Here is an 18,063-nt window from a genome sequence, read left to right on the forward strand (position 1 = left end):
ATCTCTTGCCACTCAGAGTAGTGACAAAAATCTAACTGCATATCCAAGCCAGGGATTGGCAGTGGAAGAGGTACGTTTGTGCAGTTAGGCATGAACTGATAATTTTCAGGGTTAGACATTATAAACATAAAGAAGCCAGTGTTCTCACAGATGAGTTCGGTCAGTCTGACACTGTCGAGGCTCATGCAGAACACCAGCAGGGAGGTATCCACCATGTTTGTGAATTTGTTAAGCCACTGGTCATACTGGCAGAACTCACTGACCATGTAACCGTGGTCTGCAGAGGAGTTAGCGCAGTATCCATACAACCAGCTGTTCATCTTGTCAGAGAGCAGCTTCCGCATCAACACAGCATTGCTACAGACCTGCTTCACAAACTCCACATGTTCATTGTCACTGCACAGTGACACAAGGACAGGGTCCACATCATTTTGCAACCAGTCGTTGTAGTTGCATGCAAGTTGTTTGAGGTTGGAGGCTTCCCTGGCAACTCGACGAGGTTTAGGGAGAGGGGTGGCGGCAGGGGCCGGCCCTGCATTGTCAAAACTGCAGTCAGATGACCTGCTGACAAGTGGAGAGGCCAGTGTTTGAATAACATAACACATGTTGCTCCACACATTCTTAATTTGGTTGGAGCTGAGGGAGCTTAGAGCCTCGCAAAATGTGACCACAGGCGTGGAAGACTCTACTCCTGAACTCGAGAGGATGTCAGCACACATTGTGTCGTTGATGGTGGCCAGATTGTAGCTATCACACAGGGTGTCATAATAATTCATAGTGCTATTTTCTGCATATGAAATGCTGCGTTGGGAGGGAGCACTGGGAGGTGTCTGGCATTCGGGTCCTGGATGCATGAATGCTGACTGATCTTGAGGGAGGAAGATGTCCAGGAGGATATCGATCAGTGATGTACTCAAAGACCAGCTCACATTGTTCTTAATTCCCCTGAACAAAACAGGAATTTAATAATTATTGTACATTTTATACATCAAATATAATACAATGTAAGAGATCATTGGTGTTATTCATTCCACCTGTTAGTGGTCATAATGTTGTGCCTGACTGGTATAAGTCATGGTAAAAAGATCTAGTGGCGCTTTACAAGTTTAGTGTCTACATCCATCTTGTGGGGAATTTTAACTGAGGCATAAAACACTTACATAATGTGTCCAGCCGGCACTTTCAAAGGATTATTATATGACTCACAGCAGTAATTCTTCCTGCTTTATCAGCAACCTTGTTTTGTAAAGAAGGAAAAGCATTGCCCTGTGGTGCTGATGTTGTTAAAAAGCTCCACAGGGCAGCTTAAAGATGAAGTTTATGCAAATTTTACTAATGACTCACCACATAATGAGCTGCTTGAGGTCTCCTGGAGAACACACAGGAAATCTAATTAGCATAAAACTGTAGAAGAATTCATAATAATAATATCTGGAATACAAAAAAATTACATAATATAACAATACAAGTATTTTTTTTAATGCTTTACCTTGTCGACAGGTCTCCTTTTCATCTAAAACTGGGACTTTTGTTCCAAACTGTAAAGCTATTCTGGTGTAGTCCATTGGTACTTGGATCAATAATGCCACAAACTTTAAGGTGTATGTTACTGTTGTATCTATGAGTCCACCTAACACATTTATTAAGTTTTTAGAGAGAGAAAGACTCGACAATATGTTTATAAATGTCTCCTGGAAACCACTGAACGCAGCTGAATCCCCCATCCTGAGGTAGGTCCTGAAGAAGCTGCCTGACTCTTCATCGGTGGTCAGCGAAGAGCATGTCTGCGACCTCAGAGATGTCAAAAAAGTCAGCAGTGGTTTCGCTAACTCCAGAGACACCGTCTTCGTCAGCTCTGCCTCCAGCCCACAGTCATCTCTCCCGGACAGAATGCAAATTGTTATTTTGGGAAGGTCATCTAAGAAGTTTTCTCTCAGCAGTGGCTGAAAAATATTGTACAAGTTCACCAGGGCACCATAATATGTGTTTAAGTCAAAACCTGCTCCTGTGGTAGAGGAGCTGAAGCTGCGTGTATCTCCATTAGATAGAGAGTGGATTTGAGCAATAACTTTTTGGATATCTTCTTCTAACTTGGTTCCCTCAACAGGAGTCTGGTTTGTGGTTCTTTGCATTAATTTGGGTTGCAAACCCGCTTGCTTGACATCACATATGATTCCTGTTGATGCTAAACAGAGAGAAGAAAAGAAAGAAAGAAAAAAGAAAGAGGGTCATTGTGTTATTTTATTTTTATATATTCAGCAAGCTCTTACTCTAATTGATGTCTGAAGCCTCTTTTAGTAAGTAAATTTTATTTGTTAAGCGCTTTTCATAGACAGGCAGTCACAAAGCGCTGTACACAAGGCTAAAATAAACAGAATGTTAGGTACAAAAATAGACAATATAGACAATTTAAAATAAAAAAACAACAAAAAAACAGTTTTACAGTTACAACTGTCGGCAAACGTTCACTGGCTTGAATGTCATGGTACTTTGGGGGCTTTAAATAATTTATTTGAACTGTTTTTTTCAGGATGGAATGATTGTACAGCAAACCTCTTTAGTGGCTTGAAAAAACAAGAGTTCGGTGCACAAGCTTGAAGTTATTTGGAATTTTCTCAAAGTCACACAGGGTCAAAATTACACAATGCATACATATATAGGCTCAAATGTATACATACAGCCCCACTACTATTTGGTTGAATTTTCTTTAAGAAATATCACCTTGACCAGATGTTTTTGGCAGCCACGAATAAGCTTGTGGCATAATTCCAGCTGTATACTCCTCCAAACATACCTCTCGTCACTGTGGCCAAACAGCTCAGTATTTGTCATAGACATTAGGCAGTTTCCAGTTCCTGGCTGATTTGAGCTGTGGTGGTTCCTGAACATCCTAACAAATTTTTTCTCATCTGAATGTGACAGTTTGGGTCTTCTTTCAGACTTTTGCAAAGTGGAGACACGTCTTAAAAACTTGTATTTATGTACAGTTATTTCAACTGATGATCGTGGAATCTGCAGTTGTTTAGAAATGTCTCCTTAGATTTTCACTCAGCTCCTTGGACTTTCCTACTGTTCTGATTATTGGCCAGCCCAGTGAGTGCTGTCAAACAAATCCTTTTTATGTTGCCAAAGAAAAACTACCACTTCTATTCAATCATGATCAGTAATGAGATGTTAATACACCCTGGTCTTGTCAAGTTAAAAGACCCCATAGAGCCTTCAGCATCACGTATTAAAAGAAGTGAGTGTATGTATCTGAACCTGTATGTATCCTTTTGACCTTGTGTGGAAAAGAGAAAAAACAAAATAAATCCAAACTTGTGAACGAATAATAGGTTTTTTGTTGTTGTTGTTGCTTTTTAAAGATGTATGCTGTACAATTATTCCAGTCTGGAAAAAGAACCACTCAACAAAATCATTAAAAGCTCAGAAGAACCATGACCTGCGGATAAAAACCTCTGACCAAAACTGTATCACAAAGGGAAAAATATCATAGAAAATGATTCTGTTGCTTCATAGGAAAGAAATACTGATTTATGATTGAGGAACAACAATCAAGTTTACTATTCATGCGATACATGACACGTATAGTGGAAAAATCAAGACTTTCTATCATTGAAGTTAATAATGCTAAATTAACTGATTGTTTTTAATTCAATTTGTGACTTATTTATCACGTAATACTACATTAGAGGAACAACTTACTTTATTTTTTAAAATTAAGACTGCCTAAAAGCTTTTTAAAAACGGTATTTTGTACTCACCAAATAAGATGCACACAATGCAAGCAGCTGGTGCTGACCACATTGTAAATGTCCTGAAATGTAAGCAGGAAACCCCGTCAGAAAAGTTTTTGTTAAATCCTTTTTGTTGATGAAGAGAAAATAATTAGCTTTGCTGAGAGAACAGGCCAGAGAACAGTTTTCATAACTGCTAACACTATAATGTCTGTCTCTGCTGAAAACTTATTAAACCTCCTTAGGATTTGATCTTTGATCCTTCTTCCATGCCGCTGTGCTCAAAGAAGCTGCAGACTCTTCACTTCAGTGTCAGCCTGCAACTCTACACCTGGTCTGAAAGCAGCATAATTAAGGACACTGGTAAAGGGGAAAAAGTAGGTGTGAAATGAGGGCTGTGAAAAGCAGAAGGGATTTAAGCAATGGGCACAGCCAAAATGTTGCATTATTAATCGAGTGTGTTGATTAAGTCCTCCATTTGAAACCGGACTCCTGTCAGGAAGAGACAGAAGACACCAAACTGACTGCTGGAAGATTTATATGACATCTGCTACCTACAACTCCCATACCAAACCTGATCCAGACTCTAAAAAGAGTAAAATTAGAGCATCTTTGAATCTAGAATACCATAAAATGGTAACAATTCTTTCAAACATACTACTTCCGAAAATATATGCAAGTTAAGATGGGTATGTCTTAAATGAGTATGTCTCACTTGCTAAAATTGGTCTTTTGTTCCTTGTGTTACCTCTTGATGACTGCAGCTCCATTTGGTATGTTGAGGAGAAAGTGCTTACAAAAACACGCATAGTGAAACAAAGAGCAGAGAGAAACCTACATAAATCCTAGACAAGTGAGAGGTTCTCACATAAAAAATGAAATAAAACCAGTGCAAATACAGCAAATGATAGGAATTAAATATTTTCCCCACATCTTTCACTTCTTGGAAATGACTTGGTCATCTTGTACAGGTGATTATAATAAGAGCAATAAAGGAAGCTGCAGTTTTTATGAAAAAGTGTTCACCCACTTCCTAAATTCTTAGCAGTTTTGTCATACTTCAATGTTTCACATCATAAAACAAACATGAGAGTAAATACAAAATGTACTTTTGAATTTTATATTAACTCAGGCTAGCTTTGCCCATTTGTTTTTTTTTTTGAAGATCTGAAACATGACAAATGTGAAAGTACAGAAGGGCGATGAATTTTTCACAGGACAGTAAATGTTAATGAACTGTAGGTTATAAATAGCCCCGTACCATTCAAAGGTAAGTTTTAGGAAATTGAACATGGATTTTAAAAAAAACAAAACAAAAAAAAACACGTGTGATTTGAATTAAGTGCAGGCTTTGAGCTTTAATTAAGCAACTTATTGGCTTGATTTCATTAGACATATGACAAAACACTGAATGACGATTATGCTGATCAAACTCTGTTGAAATAAAGTGTTTCGTACTAAATTTGTACATTTAGTACATTTGTAGGCTCTAATACTTTGTGCTATCATCCCTGTGAGATTGATCAGACCTCTATCTTTGTCCTCCTAGTTTTTAAAGAACTCTCAGCATCATCTGAACTGTAGAGGAATAAAAACAAAAAGGGCATTCAAGATGTTTTTAACTGTTTTAAAACTTTGTTTCAGAAATGAACTGTATATACACTTTACAATAGCATACAGCTTGACAGATAACAAAGATCTCCGAAAACATTTTAAATACATCTTCAGCACAAATAGCAATTCTTGCAAGTAAAATGGCTTAATGTATACTGAAAATTAAACCAAAAAAAAAAAAAAGAAAAAAAAAGAAAAAAGTCATCGACACGACTGATCTTTTCGGCAGAAAAAGTGCCATGATTTAAATTTAATTCAGGACTTTCCCACAAAAGCAAGCTGTATTCTTTACATGCTAAGCTTAACAGTTCAGTGACATAGCGCTAAACTAAACATACAGATATTTGTAAGAAACAAAAAAAAGAAAACACAAAACTCCATCTGATGTAAAGTTAAATCTTCATTAATACATTTAAAAGTAGATATGACATGCCTTTTGAAATCAAAAATACAAAAGATTTTTTCCTTACTTTAAGGATTTTTTTTTTTTAACATGAAGCTGCATGTATTGTACAACACTCAGTGTACAATAAACTGGTAATGCACATAAAAATGAGTTGGATGAAATGTATCCAATGCCTCCTGTTGACCCTTCAGAATAAAAGCCATGACCGACGATTTTACATAATCGCACAGCCCACTGACGAGATTGAACGCATCGCGCCACACTCAGAGTGAGGCTTGCATAATAGAAGATGGTCAGGATGGTGAGAGATCACTGGGTGGAGGGGGAGTTGGGCTACCACGGTGGGATCTCGAGACCGGTCCCCTATTCCAAGCACATTACTTCTGCCTCTGAATGGGGACCGAAAACAGCGTGGAATCATAGAAAGACACTTGAGCCTTCACCCCACGTACACGTTACATTCATAGTCTGTGTACATGTGTTCTCATTACGTTGTGTCTGAGCAAACACCGTTGTGGCCTTTAACAATGTCACTTGAATACGAGCTGATTTTTAAGTTCTGGAGAGCCATTTAACTGCGGCGAGAAAGGCAAAAGACAAGAAACACAACAGCAGGGCATTAAGCAGGTGGAAACTACTTTCAGAAAATATCCTGTGCAAAAGTGAGCAGCAGGGATTGTTTGGGAAGAGCAGGATTCAACCTAACCAATTTCCACATAGGGCACGACTCAAATGGCATCACAGTACACAATATATATACTGCACACTATCGGCAAGGAAAAAGAAGAAGAAAAAAAATTAATGAATTGTCAAAGGGTGGGTATCTCCATGTTTCAGCATCAGCAAAGCTTGGAGGTTTGATTGTCTCTTTCCAGTGAAGTATTTTATGGGTTGGAGCATGGGAGAAAAGCCACGAGCAGGAACTTGTATTGTATGGCACTATACAGGCAACACACACACACACACACGCGCACGCTCATTGTAACATAAAATGCACTTAAGATTCCAACAAAATCTAAAGAAAACGTTGCCACACCGTCACAGGCTTGTATTAGCGACGGGCATCCGAGTTTTCGTGACCTCCCAAGTTTAGGCTTGTACGGTGGCCAAAACATGGACAACACTTCACCCTACTGTGCGTCTCATCATCAATAAATTACGCTGAAAAAAAACAGAGTAAAACATCAGATTGGCTTGAGAGTCAGTTGGGCAAAAAAAACAAACAAAACAAAAACAAACCAAAAACACATTCATTTAGTTACCATTCTTAAACAATCCTTTTAACGGCTAAACACAAAGAACAAACGCTTAAAAATACTAAGAAAAACATGTGAAACAGGTGGAGGGGCAGACGGTGAAGCTGACAGTAACAGTATGCTGCTGGTGCCAGGTATAGCTGGTACACGGTCTGGCCATTGACTTCTGCCACAGGTAGACTTTATGACACACTGGCAGAGGTGCGCTACATTAGTCATAATGCTACTGATATAGCCATCAAGTTACACATGACAATTAAAAGAAACCGATCGAGGTTTTAGCGAGAATACTTGCTCAGGAGCCGGAGACAATACTGATTACACATGAATGAAGAACTGCTATTAAAACGAGGAGTTAACGGTGACACATCACTTTGAGAATGAATGCCCTTAAATCATTACAATGTGTCAGATTTACAGGTAAAAAGATCCTTAACATTTAAATCAAAGAGCCATGTTGTGTCCACGTGTGAAGCCAACACATTCATTTAAACCTCAGAATGAGAACAAGCTATAAAGTCCTGGATTCATTCCATTTTATTTGACTATGCAGTGGACTGTCATTTACAGGTTCTCCTATATGGGGAAATGGTTAACAATGAAACTTACATGACCCTTTTAAAATCTCGTATCTTACAAACAGAAATGAAATTTTTCTTTTAAACCCATCTTTAAAAACAAAAAACAAAACACCAGTTTTACCAGAAAACAAAAAACAAAACAAAAAAACAACTGCAACCAACAACAGAAAGTTGACGTAGCTACAGAGGAATGCATATGATTTTCAAGGCTACAGTTTGTAGGCTTGCCCATACACCGAATCAGTGAGTGTGTGTGGCTAGGAGTAAACATACACACATGCACAGATTGATTTACAGGCCAGTCACTCCTGTTAAAAATGGTCTGTAGCCACAGAGTGTCGTATCGTCAGTACTGACAGCGTGAGCACCAGAGAGTTGGACTGCGGTTGGGCAAGGTGGAGTTCCTCTTTACCAGGTGGTGTTTTCATATCCACTAAACCAGCACCAAGACTTCAGAATTTAGTGTGGAGCTGATATCTGGCTCCACAGCTGAAGAGTCGCTTAAAAAGTGTCGACGACCTGGGCTTGTCCATAGTGTGTGTAATTTCATCTATGCGCTTACGATTTTTAGAAAATCTCACCCAGATCTTTTAAAAAGGTTTTCTTTTGAAGTTTTCTCTTTTTTTCTTGTTAAAGCAATGGTGAATTTAAAACCAAAACCAAAAAAAGGCTAATTTTTTTTTTAAAGTAATGGCAATGTTGTAGTTTGTAATCCAAAGAGAGGCTTTTTACACGCACGTGTTGTTCTCAGTCTTTTCATGTTGTCCCCATTTCGAGAATTTGTGGTTGGCTTCAATCGGGGGGTAAAAGGTCGTGAAGCCGGAACCGTTCCCGAACGTGCGGCCGCACATCCTCATTCTGCAAGTCAAAGGGGTGAGGGGTTAGATTAAGTTTACTCACATGGTCAAGTTACTCTTATTGCTGATGTAGTTGATCCTACAAGAGTAAATGAAAGACAGGACAGCTTACCATCTCAACCAACTTCTCAAGGAAGGGCACCAGCTTCAAAAGCTCATTGTCATTCTTGTCCATGAACCAGCTCTCTATGGGAATCCCATTGGACAACTGCAGAAACGGAAGAAAAAAAAAAAAGGTCTATTTAAACTGTGACCACAGCAGAAAAGATCTGCTGTTCTGTTGTGTTTGAAGTAGCTGAAGATCTTAAGTGGGGTGGGTGGTGCTTTTTCCCTATAACTCCCTATAACCGATGTGCCCCAGTCGGAATGACCAGAATAGGCAGGATTAGAAACAAGTAGAGCTCAGGTTGAGCTGTTTGGAGACAAAGAGAGAAGCAAACCTGAGATGGTTTGGACATATGATTAGGGGGGAAAGCAGATATACTGGATAAAAGATGTTGAATATGGAGCTGACATACAGGAGGAAAAGAAGAACCACAGAGAAGATTCATGGATGTAGTGAAGAAGGACATGCATACGGTTGGCGCTGACAAGAAGATGCTAAGGATACCACTAGCTGCAGAATGATCAGCTGTGTTTATCCCAAAACAGAGCAGCCAAAAGTGGTAGCTGTAACAGTTCATTGTCTAATCTAGTAATGTCACTTCACCCTTTCACCCTTCTATCCTCTGCTTGGGGAGTTACGGTGAGGAGCAAAACCAGACTGACTGTATTTGACAGAGTAATTTGGATTACCTTTTTTTTTTTTTTTTTTTTTTTTTTTTTTATAATATATATATATATATATATATATATATATATATATATATATATCGTTCCCTCCTCTTTAATGGTTTCTCTGTACTTTTTGGGGGTGTCATCCTTTTATTTTTTTTCACCAAATGTGAAATGTGTGCACAATATCGCTTTCTGTTCCTCAATTCTGGCATTAAACCTGATCTAAAAGGGGGGTTTGGAGGAATATTATGTGCTCTTTTTGATACAAACTGTCAATTTCATTGTATTAGACACATGTTTCAAGTGATGTACCAAAAAAAGACACTGACATTTAGTGTTGAGCCATATTTGAAATTCTGTTCAACCATCACTTGTGTTCAAATGGACTTTTGTGCTAAATATTCAGGAATAAATCCCAGTAATATTAAGTTCACAGTAGAGGGACAAACGAATGACAACCCAAAAACATCAGGCGGGTGCCTCATCCTATCCCCCAAAACCCTTTTTAATTATTCTACTCATTGTCAGAATCTCTGATGCTTGCTGATAACCAGGCAACACCTGCATATCAGGTGTTGGTGTCTCACCTGATATGCAAAGGCTTGTGGTGAATTGTCAATAATGATGGTCTTTGAGAGATCTCTTCCCAAAATGTTGAGATCCTTGATGTAGTTTCCCTGGACACAGACACAATGCTCACGAAACAACCTGTGCCTGCAGTCACAGTGGGCGAAGAAAGGAGGCAGGGAGGGGAGGGGGAGGGAGGAGACAAGGTTAGCAAAATTAGTAATTAGTAAACAGTTAAACATCTGCTTTATGAGCTCTACTCTTGATTCCCTCTGCTTAAACTTTGCTTTAAAGTTTCTTGTGCACCAATAACCAGCTAATAAAGCTCAACATACCTCACAAGCTGCTTTTTAGGATCCAAGATGTTGAGCAGTTTGTCTGCATACACCTTTTTAGAGGCTGTAAAGAGGATGATCTAGAAAAGAGAACAAAGAGTTCAAATATCTTCAACTTTAAACCCTCATCTTCAAGCATTTAGGAATAATTAACAGAAAGAACGAGCTTGTAATTACCTCATATATTTGAGACATGCGTTCCAGAAACTCTCTAAAGAATGGCCTCAGGCGCACATACACCTGCACAGGACAGTTTAATGGTCAGTGATCATTTAGAATGAAAATATGATCCCATAAGAAAAATTTGTCCTTTGAGGCTTTTTAGACATGAATATGGCCCCCTCTAGTGGCAACAAGAAGAAAGAAAAAAATAATAATAATAATACAAGACATACCTGATAAATGACATCCTGAAAGAGGACAGGGAAGGTAAGTGCTGCATCCTCCAGCTCATTTAAACTGCAGTGCACCAGAGTTTCATCCTAATCGACACACAGAAAATTGTCTTGAGTCTTTGGAGGTGTTTAAAGATTTCCAGAGAGATTCATTAATTTGAAAAAAAAAAAAAAGTGTTGCTGACCAGGTCTAGGACCAGAGAGAATTCAGGTGTGCTGCGCGTCTTCAGGGGAAGGGCTGGCTTACGAGTGAGCTGCTCCTCTGTCAGTGGAGGGACATGCTTAATGAAGAAGTACCTACACACCAAAACAGATTCATCAGTAATCGCCACAACATTCACAGTAAGTTGGAAACCATTAAAAGAAGGGTTTAACTTAAAACTCGAGTCTGCTTAAAATATCGATCCCCTTAGATTCAATAGCCAAAATGTTTTACTTATCGCATTTTTAATGACCACCATCAGAGTCTGCAGACAATAAAATTAAAAGCCTTGTGTGACTGACCATGCTCCTGATTATATTTTTTCCTACAATAGGACAGTAAGACTGTATAAGTGAGATACATAAGGGTGTCAGGTTGGTGGTCTGAGTCATGTCTCTTCACTTTGATTTTACTTAGTTCAATTAAAGGTCTTTCAACAATATGAAAAAAAGAAACCTTAGCCTTTATCCCCAATTTGTCTGCCTGTCCACATTGCTTGATTAAGCTGAAATTACCACTGTAGTGTTTTTGTTGTGGAGACGCCCACAACAGTGAAGTGCAGCAAGCCTTTAAACTTACGGGTCAAACACTTCCCAGTCTTCCTCGTACGATGCCTCTGGTGGTACTGTAGCTGGAAGGGTGTCCACATGTGCCATATCTGGACTGGTGCCTGGAGCTTGGAGCACAACAAGAGTATTTTAAAAATGCAAATATTAGAATCAAGACCATAAATCAGCATCAAAGAAGAGCAATCAGTTGCCACCATCTTTATTGTTATTATGTTTTCTCAGCTGTGGTATCTACCTGTGAGAGGGGGGAGGTCAGCATCTGTATGCAGCTCTCCTTCTTCAGTTGTGGGAGAAGCCTCGAGGATGTGTGGCGGTCGCAGAGGTGGGAGCTGCGAGACGCTCGAGTAGTAGTTGGTGGTGACGCACAGTTCCTGCGTGGATGTAGCAGTGCTGGTTGGCGTCTCCACAGCTTGCTCAATGTCCAGCTGCTTGACTATCTCCTCAGCCTCTAATGCTTGGTCTGGAGAGTCCGAGCCAGAAGAGGCTGGGAAAAAAAAAAAAAAAAAAAAAAAAGAAGAGACATTTAAGATGGTGCCATTCTGAATTAACTAACACGAAATGAATCTTCATCCTAACTTGCAGTCCAAAACAACTGGAAGAGGGGCTGATTATTGTCAAAAAGCAGCTTATGTTAAGATTGTTTGACTTTAAAGTAAGTAATAAAAAGATAAAACGTGGTTTTTGTTTAAAATTGAAAGCACAACTCCGACTACTTTGGAGTCCACTTACCATTCTTAGCTGGTGAGAAGAAGTTGAAAACGGGGGAGAAGATGGTCCCGAGAAGGGTTGTTCTGGGAGGGCTGGTGGTCACCTCAACGGCTGTCGTCTCCTCCAGACTACCATTGGGCTTCTCTTTACTCCTGTCGTGATTGGTTGCCTCTGCAGACGAGGAGAGGGGACACGTTCAACAGTGTTAGCAGAAAAAACAGAACAAAATAATAACAAATCTTGTTTATGCGAGCTACTCACGTCCATTGACGGATCCTCTCCTGCCAACTCTGCTTATATTCCTCCTGGGTGTGTTGGTGTCTGTGGGTGTAGAGGTGATCAGGTTGTTGTCCACATCACAGTGGAGGCGTGTCTTCTTTGCTGGGGTTTCCTCCTGAACCTGACAAGACAACAAACCATTATAGGAGTTGTGTAAGTTATTTAATTACACTTGCACTCAATATAACAGGCAAACAGATTTATCTCGGTTCGGTTGAGACCTCTAAACATTTCACAACCATGAGAGAGAAAGGGAAAAATCTTTTGTTGATGGTTCAGAATGACCGTTCTAGATTAGACCATCAGACATATCTACTATAGACTGACCAACGGGTCCATTAGACCAGTTATTCTCGCCCTTGCAAACTGTCCTGCACGCCAAAAGTGATGCCGCATCTGCTGCTGCAAGTCACGTTCTGGTGCAGATTTGGTTTAAGGATGCACCATTACATAAGCTCAGCGACTGACAGATTACACAGAAGGAGATGTTGCAACATTGCAAAACAACCATGCCAAAAAACCCCCCCAAAAAAAACCAAACAAAAAAAAACAAAAAAAAAAAAAAAAAAAAACCCTAAACAAACAAAACACTGGTTTCCGCTTTAAATACTGCAGCAAGCATTCGCACAGACAGTGCTGGTATAATCAGTATGGAGTTCTTGCTCTTTGCATATAACATGCAAAGAGTATAATAGGCTCATCAGGCACCAAACACAGAAGAGCCTTTTTCTTTATGTAGAGACATTTTTGGCACCCATTACCAGCTACAGTCTGTCATTTTTGTTATCTGGTGGTGCCATTTAAGCATATTTAATAATGTCACTGAAGCATAAGGTGACTCAAATGCCCAATTTTCACTGAATGTGGACCCACCACGTTTACATGCACAGTAACCCTGACACATGAACAACAAAGAGAAAGCTAAATGATATTGCTAAAAGCGTGTCTTTTGTTTTTCCCCCCCACATTTCTCAAATGCACACTCTCATTGTGCTTCCACTGAACCTACAAAAATATCTGCATGACAGTGCACAGTCATAAAGGTCAGAATCTAAATTAAGCTTTTTTTCCCCCACTAAGGAGTTAAAAAATATATTTACAGAGACAGGGCAAAAAACAAAACAAACAACAACAAAAAAAACACCTTTTGGGACTTCATAGGAAACTGCAGGGAGAAACTTAGCATATATAGTGTTATTATCAAAATGGCCATATGTCTTTTCATAGGACAAACGTCTCTTAGCAGAGTTGACTTTTCCACTTGTTACCACCTCCTGTCCTTGCACACCAACTCTGTGAGCCAGAAGCTAAAATTAGACCAGAGCCCGAGTTCTCAGACAAGCTGCTGCATTCCACCAGACATTTCCTGGGAAACATGACACTCTCCACCAAGAAACACTGTGTTAAACTCAGAGACCTCGATAGCGCGTTGGTTTTTAAAGCAGTGTTTAACATACGTGCCCAAAAAATTTTCATCTCTTTAACAGCTAAAAAAAGACAGCAGGAGAATAACTTCTCTGCCTACAAATTTTTTATTTTTATTGCTCACAGACAGGGTGATGCAAGCTTGGAAGAGGTTACCTTTACAGCATTTCCTCTGATGAACTTCTTGATGGTGGAGAACAATCCTCTCCCAGTAGTAGGAGTGTCCTCTTCAACTTCTGAATGCCTCCGCTTGGTTCGGGATGGGCGGCTTGCCAGAGTGGGGTTCGGTTGCTGAGACGCCTTACGCATTCTCAGCCTCATTGTTTTAGCAGTCACATGTAAGGCTGTTTCAGAAAAAGGAAACAAAGAGCAAATACAGGAAGAGACAGAGGAAATCATTATGGCTGTACAGTAGAGACAACAGATTTAAGCAAACGTTCAGTTGGTAATGAGCACAAACAAGTTGTTCTAGCAGTCTCGAATGCATTAACTTTTAAAATGGGCGAGTCAACGGGGTGCATCTGTGTGCAGAGGAGTAACACTAGTGCAATTTCTACCAACATCTGGATGCATTCAAGATCCCGTTTCACTTACATCAGTGGATCCGGCAACAACAGCTGGCTTTACTTTCATTTGTACCACTAATGGAAAAACAAAAAAACGTTACCCAGGATCTTACTGTACACATACTCAAACACTCCCACTCGAGTGTGCTTGTAAGATTAATGTTAAAGGCGAGCCCGTGTTACACATAAGCTGAATAACTATACGTAAATATAACCAAAACAAAATCTGAAGGAACTACAGATATTTCCTAAAGTTGAGTGACTTAGCAATGTCCTCGCCAACCTTTGCAGAAAACTTAAAAACAATTCACAGTGAACAAAAATTGTCAAGCATGACTGGCCTTTGTGGTTACGCAACTAAAAATGTGTCCAGACATATCCAGCAGCAGTCCACACACACACACACACACACACGCACACACACACACCTTCTCATTGGATACAGTACACATCTCACATACTGTAAATGTCCTTGCCTACATCTGCTTCACATTTACACAGGGGTGTATCCGTGAACATGCCACAAGTGTGCATGCTGTTGCCCAATCCCACATACAGGGGAGAGAAAAAAATATTTAAAAAAAAAAAAAAGAAAAAAAAAATTCACCAGCAGCGTACATGCTAACAGTGTTCCTGAAAGCCGTGGCTGCTTTGAGTATCAAATAACTTAGCAGATGAAGACAGTGTCATTACTTCACTGTAACTGTACTCGTAAGGGAAGGATGCAGTCCATGGTTTATTATACATAGGTGTCCTTCAAGTTCCAGAAAATTGTTTTAAAAAAAGTTTCTCATTTGAGGGGGCTGTTGAAAAAAAAATGTAAATAAGGCCATGAGGAGAGATTTGGTAATAAACCTACTAATTTAATCCAGTTTTAGAACATTTTAAACTGTATGTGTATGCTTTTGAGAGTTAAAAAGAAGATTTAGTCTACTTGTGCACTTTAATTCTCCTGAAAAATCCTGTTTTACTTTATAGAAAACCGTATCTTATTTCCATCATCTTGGCACAGACACTTACACTGTACTAAGAGAAGATCACAAAATAAAAGCTTCTTTATTAAACAATTTCAGAGAACTCTTTTTAAGGATAAAAGCTTCCCCTCTCAGTGAGTTTTTTGATTTCACAAAAGTATACAAGAAAAAATGTTTAGGATTAAAATATATCTACCTCCTTTTTTTTTCTTTTTTTTTTTCCTAATATAGTTATCAAATCTTGTATTTAGCTTTTTTTAACCTTAAGAGTTTCTTTGTTATATTCATTTTTCTTAAACTTTTAAACTCTCCAAAATAACTGACATTGTAGATAAACCACCACAGCACTCCTTACACAGCCCTTAATATATAAAATATCAATTATGTTAGCACATACTACTTGTTAAAACTTAGAAAACAATAAGTAAAACTTTACTTTTGATACTATTCTGCCCACTGGTTTAATGCATTGTTTCCTCTAGATTACACTGCACAGGGAAAACACTCAATGGTGAAGCTCACACTGGTTTTTGTTTAAGTGATCAGATATGCCATTATAACCTGCAGTATCAAGTATTATTGATTCCAAAATCCCAGCGTTTACCTTTAATCTTTGCAGACTCTCACTACTTGTTTTTGTTATGGTAATGTGTTTAGCAAAGAACGACACAACTTCTGACACCGCTGTTCTCCTAATTACAAAGTGTTATGAGTAGAAATATGTAATCTTTACACGTTCACTTTGCATAGGGGTTTTTCTAGAAATGAAAGAACACAGTTATGTCAATTACTTTGTGCAAATTGTGTAGTCATGCCTTTCTTTCTTGGGCATTTCACGGGAATGTGCGCCGCATACCGGACTTTAATGTTGCTGCTAAATAAAGAATCATTTAAGTGCTTGTTTTAATTACTGTACGATTAAACCCCACTAAAGCTCAAGACGGCAACAGCAAAGCTACTAAAGGTCTACCTTTCAAGCACAGCATACACTAAATGTGTGCTTCACCAAGGAAATCAGCCACTGACCGAGAATCATGCACACAGCTAGAGTACGAGCAAGAGAGCGGGAAATAGGAACATGCATGCAGCTGAGATTGTATGAGCAAGCTAGCCAACGCTAGCCCTGAAAACACACTGGTAAAACAAGTGAGGCCCTTCCCACAACCCGTCCGCTCTGCAAAATTTACCCCGAGGCTAGGGTTGGCTAAGTTGCTTAACGAACAGATGAATCATACAACATAACCGACAAAAACCACTGCCATTTAGACGTATTTCACACCAATTCCACTTCACTTAGCGACCCGAAAACAGGCGTTGAAAAATGTTTGGTCAGTTATGAACCAACCAAACCCAGCTAAATGAGCAGCTAAAGCTAATCAACTGAACCAAGTACAAGAGGTCAAATTATGCTTTGTTCATTGTAATAAAAACAAACAAACAAAAAAATATCTCGACTACACAATCCTGCTTTAACGCACTTTGATATCATAGTGCCAGGCTTTGCGTCTGCCTAAAAGTAACGTTACATTGTTTATGCGACCTGGCACTCTGGTCGCTAAAAGTAACGTTAGCATATTCAACGAACCAAACCCCCCAAATAGGCTAACTTACCGTCTGCAAGCCAGTGCGACATCGTACCTTCAGCGGAATGACGTTAAAAATGAATAAGACCACTTAATAAAAAGAAGCATAAGTCATCCAAGCTGGCGTAAAGTTTGGTGGAAGGGGTTCACTCGAACGGCGTTAATGTCTTCATGTTTGCCAGCGGAAACTCGGAATCGTCAATCAAAACACCCGACAGTAGCGCTATTTTATCTGCTAATCCCATCACCGCTACTGTTAACCAACAATGCAGCTGATGCACAGGTCTGGTGAGGTACACGGACACGTCTAACTGAGCGCCCTTTGAATTCTATTAAACGTAAAGCACGGTGGCAAAGAGCGAACCTAGCGGAACTCAGCTGAGGAATGCCAAATTGGATGCTAGCTTCAAAGGATGCTAGCAGGATTTACCTGGCGACAATCTGCATTAGCAGTTTATTACCTTATTTGGTTAAGAGTAGGTACATTCTATATGACTGTTAAGGTAGTAACAATGTATTCAATTTAGTAATAACATTGAGTAGATAAAATGTAACTAAACGTGATATCCGGTTGTTCAGGAATTAGCCAGGTCCGTGGTAGGCCATGTTTAGCCGTCCTTAGCTGTGTAACCTAGCTTAGCACCGCTGGGTTAACTAACCGTGCCTTCTTAAAAATCAGCTTCTGGCAAACAGATGTACACAGGACGGGGAAAAAATAACTATACTGTCGTTAGCCACTATTACATAAATGAGGAGTACAACAAGTCAAATGAACGGGGTAGGTTAACGTGAGCGACTTACTTTACAGTGATCCGCAGTGGCTGGAGATGATGACTCAAGGCTGATTAACCATCACAGCAGAGGCACTGGTTTGTTTTTGTGATCGGTTCCGAGTTTTTCCTTCTAGTTACTCACGGACTGTCTTCAAAATGACACACCGTTGTGTTACCAGGCGCCATTTCCCGCCTCTGCTCAGTCTCTCCGAGGCAGATACCCGTATGGGACACAGACACACCCCCTTACCTCTCAAAAACATCAGCCAGTCTGCAATGATCGCTGCCGCGAACCGTTTCTTCTGCCAGCGATCATAAAGGTAAAGGACTGCTCGTCTTTGTGGGTCATCATTTGCAAGCAAGTGGTGAAATACAAAGCAAAAACCAAAATAAATAAATAAATAAATAAAACAAACAAACAAAAAACCCCCACTGGATATGCTGCACTAAAGATACCCA

The 18,063-nt window shown here is 39.5% G+C and overlaps 2 protein-coding genes across 5 annotated transcripts; both read right to left on the reverse strand.

Moving 5' to 3' along the window:
- Positions 1 to 84: 84 nt before the first annotated feature.
- On the reverse strand, positions 85 to 1,604 carry LOC120440614. The gene is made up of 4 exons (XM_039613404.1): positions 1,490 to 1,604; positions 1,345 to 1,369; positions 149 to 945; positions 85 to 95 (listed from the first exon to the last, which is right to left on the reverse strand). Exons 1-4 carry the CDS (start codon positions 1,563 to 1,565, stop codon positions 85 to 87), a joined length of 909 nt encoding a protein of 302 aa, XP_039469338.1. The 5' UTR covers positions 1,566 to 1,604.
- Positions 1,605 to 5,350: 3,746 nt separating this feature from the next.
- ctdspl2b (CTD (carboxy-terminal domain, RNA polymerase II, polypeptide A) small phosphatase like 2b) lies at positions 5,351 to 17,864 on the reverse strand. 4 transcript variants are annotated; one of them, XM_039610042.1, is made up of 13 exons: positions 17,633 to 17,864; positions 13,865 to 14,052; positions 12,266 to 12,404; positions 12,026 to 12,175; positions 11,532 to 11,780; positions 11,307 to 11,403; positions 10,711 to 10,822; positions 10,526 to 10,612; positions 10,308 to 10,370; positions 10,131 to 10,210; positions 9,816 to 9,942; positions 8,564 to 8,659; positions 5,351 to 8,452 (listed from the first exon to the last, which is right to left on the reverse strand). In XM_039610042.1, exons 2-13 carry the CDS (start codon positions 14,027 to 14,029, stop codon positions 8,387 to 8,389), a joined length of 1,431 nt encoding a protein of 476 aa, XP_039465976.1. In that variant the 5' UTR covers positions 14,030 to 14,052; positions 17,633 to 17,864; the 3' UTR covers positions 5,351 to 8,386. The 4 variants fall into 4 exon arrangements, with proteins under 4 accessions (XP_039465976.1, XP_039465974.1, XP_039465977.1 ...); XM_039610040.1 differs by lacking the exon at positions 17,633 to 17,864 and adding an exon at positions 16,860 to 17,197; XM_039610043.1 differs by lacking the exon at positions 17,633 to 17,864 and adding an exon at positions 16,887 to 17,194.
- Positions 17,865 to 18,063: the final 199 nt, after the last annotated feature.

This window comes from Oreochromis aureus, linkage group 1 (genome assembly GCF_013358895.1).
Source record: "Oreochromis aureus strain Israel breed Guangdong linkage group 1, ZZ_aureus, whole genome shotgun sequence".
Taxonomy (NCBI): Eukaryota; Metazoa; Chordata; class Actinopteri; order Cichliformes; family Cichlidae; genus Oreochromis; species Oreochromis aureus.

Excerpts from the sequence above, each read along its gene's own strand:
- LOC120440614 (XM_039613404.1), bottom strand. The coding sequence starts at position 1,565 with ATGGACTACACCAGAATAGCTTTACAGTTTGGAACAAAAGTCCCAGTT. Across the intron at positions 1,370-1,489 it reads AAAGGAGACCTGTCGACAAG|GAGACCTCAAGCAGCTCATT; the intron begins GTAAAGCATTAA and ends TGTGTTCTCCAG. Across the intron at positions 946-1,344 it reads CTCAAGCAGCTCATTATGTG|GGGAATTAAGAACAATGTGA; the intron begins GTGAGTCATTAG and ends TGTTTTGTTCAG.
- ctdspl2b (XM_039610040.1), bottom strand. The coding sequence starts at position 16,881 with ATGTCGCACTGGCTTGCAGACG. Across the intron at positions 12,176-12,265 it reads GAGAGGATCCGTCAATGGAC|AGGCAACCAATCACGACAGG; the intron begins GTGAGTAGCTCG and ends CCTCGTCTGCAG. Across the intron at positions 10,371-10,525 it reads TTCAGGATGTCATTTATCAG|GTGTATGTGCGCCTGAGGCC; the intron begins GTATGTCTTGTA and ends TGTCCTGTGCAG.